Source organism: Scylla paramamosain, chromosome 43, assembly GCF_035594125.1.
Source record: "Scylla paramamosain isolate STU-SP2022 chromosome 43, ASM3559412v1, whole genome shotgun sequence".
NCBI classification, from domain to species: domain Eukaryota; kingdom Metazoa; phylum Arthropoda; class Malacostraca; order Decapoda; family Portunidae; genus Scylla; species Scylla paramamosain.
The window spans coordinates 3,552,184-3,554,683 of NC_087193.1; the positions used below are offsets into that span (position 1 = coordinate 3,552,184).

Consider the following 2,500-nt stretch of genomic DNA (forward strand, 5'->3'; position numbering starts at 1 on the left):
AGTCATAGGAAGGAAATACAGAAGCAGGTAGGGAGTCCCAGAGTTTACCAGAGAAGCGGATGAATGATTGAGAATACTGGTTAACTCTTACATTAGAGAGGTGGACAGAAGAGGGATGAAAGAAGAAAGTCTTGTGCAGCGAGGCCGTGGGAGAAAGGGAGGAATGCAGTTAGCAAGATCAGAAGAGCAGTTGGCATGAAAATAGCGTTAGAGGATAGCAAGAGATGCAATACTGCGGCGGTGAGAAAGAGGTTGAAGAGAGTCAGTTAGAGGAGATGAGTTGTTAAGAATGAAAAGCTTTTGATTCCAACCTGTCTAAAATAGCGGTATGAGTGGAAGCCCCTTTCCTTGTGAAGCATGGTGAAGCATGGTGAAAAGGGGATAGTTGTAGTGATGGAGGTGGTAGTAGTAGTAGTAGTAGTAGTAGTAGTAGTAATAGTGGCGGTGGTGGTGATGGCGGTGGCGACACATAAAACGTTCGCCGCGGGAAATATTGATGAGTTGAGGGGTGATGACGAGCCGGTGATCTGCAGAGAGGTGATGGGTGGGGGGAAGGGAGAGGTGGCAGTAAAGGAGTGTGGGAGTGTGGGAGAGTGGGAGTGAGGTGCGCGATATTGACTCGTGCTGGCGTGGGAAACGAGCGCCGGTGACTTCACCTGAGGCGCCGCGACACCTTGTGGTGTCACTGTGGTGATGTGTTGGTGGGGTGGTGTGCTGATGAGGTGGTGTTGTGATGATGCGGTGGGGTTGCGTGGTGATGAGGCGGTGTGGTGATGATGAGGTGGTGCGGTGTGGTAATGAGGCCGTGGAGTGGTGTGGTGATGAGGCGGTGTGGTGATGATGAGGTGGTGCGGTGTGGTGATGAGGCCGTGGGGCGGTGTGGTGATGAGGCTGTGTGGAGATGATGTGGTGTGGTGATGAGGCGGTGGGGCGGTGTGGTGATGAGGTGGTGTGGTGATGATGCGGTGGGGCGGTGTGCTGATGAGGTGGTGTGGTAATGAGGCAGTGGGGCGGTGTGGTAATGAGGCTGTAGTGATGAGGCGGTGGGGCGGTGTGGTGATGCTGCGGTGGGGCGGTGCCGTGATGAGGTGGTGTGGTGACGAGGCGGTGTGGTAATGAGGCTGTATTGATGAGGCGGTGTGGCGGTGTGGTGTCACTGTGTTGGTCTAGTGACTGCCACTGCCACTGCCACCACCACCACCACCACCACCACCTTCACCGCGGGTCGCCAGCACCTCGTCGCCGCCTGACAAGTGTCGCAGCGGCGGGACGGGCGGGGTTGGGACAGCGGGGAAGCGGTGCCTCAGGTGGTGCAGGCGGCGCCACCTGGCGGGCGCGGCGGTGGGCACCCCGCAAGTCGTTTAACCTGCCCCGCCGGGCGCGCCACCGCCGCCCCGCCCGCCACGGCGCGATAGTCACGTCTGTTGATGCCGCCGGGAACTATGGCCGCTATGGCGGGGCGCGGTGGAGCGGCGGGACGGCTGGCAGGTGAGGGATGAGCCCTTGTTGCCGCGGGGCAGCGGCCGTCACCAGCGGCGCTACGGCACGAGGCGCTGCTGCTGAACCCTTCATGTCTCCCTCCCACTCCCCCGCCCCTTGACGTAGGCTGGCGTAGCACAGGCGGGAGGGCAGCACAGGCCAGGACAGGCCAGGTCGCGACACCGGGCTGGCAGGGCGGCAACAGTTATGGTGTGGGCAGCCGTGGTCAGGCGGGGCGGGGCGGGGCGGGTCGGGGCGGTGGCAGGCGGCGATGGTTCACACGCTCCTCGTGGGAACGCCGCCGCTCACACACTCGCACACACACGTACACACACACACGCACATGCACGACACACGCACACGGCGTCGCCGCCCACGTTGTATTTTGCAGTAATGCCGTCTAGGTACGATGTCCAGTGCCCCTGGTGCCCCGCCAGGCATGGAAACGAGGACGGCGGTGCCCGGGGCAGCGTGGGCCCCGCGGGGCACGCCAGGGCTCGGGGCGCCGTGTGTTATCGTGCGTCTGGCGGCGCTCGGCGGCGCGCGGCCGTATATGAGGTGGGCGGCCGCCCGGCACACGACACTTCCCAGCCCACCGCCGCCACCGACGCCCGCGCCGCGTGCTGCCACAGACGCGTGCACGTGCAGGCACATGCACCGCCCCGTGTTGAGGATTACGTGCACGCCTGCGCCCCGCCGCGACCTAGTGCCAGTGTTGTGACCAGTGTGTGTGTGTGGCACCGTGACACGCGTCCCGCCCCAGGCTGTGACTCCGTGACTCGTGTATGAGCGTGAGTGTGCGAGACGCGTCGTGCGGCGTGCAGCAGGCTGCGGCCTCCTCCTCAGCGCCCCTCGGCGCCTACCTGCCCGCCTACACCCCCGCCCACGCCCACGCCGGCATGAAGCGCACACTCAGCGAGAGTGACGGGGACGACATCTACTCCGGCGACGAGAAAGAGTGAGTGTCTCGTGTGTGTGTGTGTGTGTGTGTGTGTGTGTGTGTGTGTGTGTGTGTGTGTGT

The 2,500-nt window shown here is 62.8% G+C and overlaps 1 protein-coding gene and 1 long non-coding RNA gene across 2 annotated transcripts in view; one reads left to right on the forward strand and one right to left on the reverse strand.

Moving 5' to 3' along the window:
* The window catches only part of LOC135093440 (uncharacterized), a 78,442-nt gene that overhangs the window by 16,777 nt on the left and 59,165 nt on the right, over positions 1–2,500 (reverse strand). The gene's annotated exons all lie outside the window — the stretch shown is intronic.
* LOC135093522 (hairy/enhancer-of-split related with YRPW motif protein 1-like) overlaps positions 391–2,500 on the forward strand; it is a 9,610-nt gene continuing 7,500 nt past the window's right edge. The window contains exon 1 of the mRNA XM_063992833.1: positions 391–2,437. Within this exon, the coding sequence (XP_063848903.1) occupies positions 2,265–2,437 (173 nt within the window). The 5' untranslated portion in view covers positions 391–2,264. The remainder of the gene's footprint in view (positions 2,438–2,500) is intronic.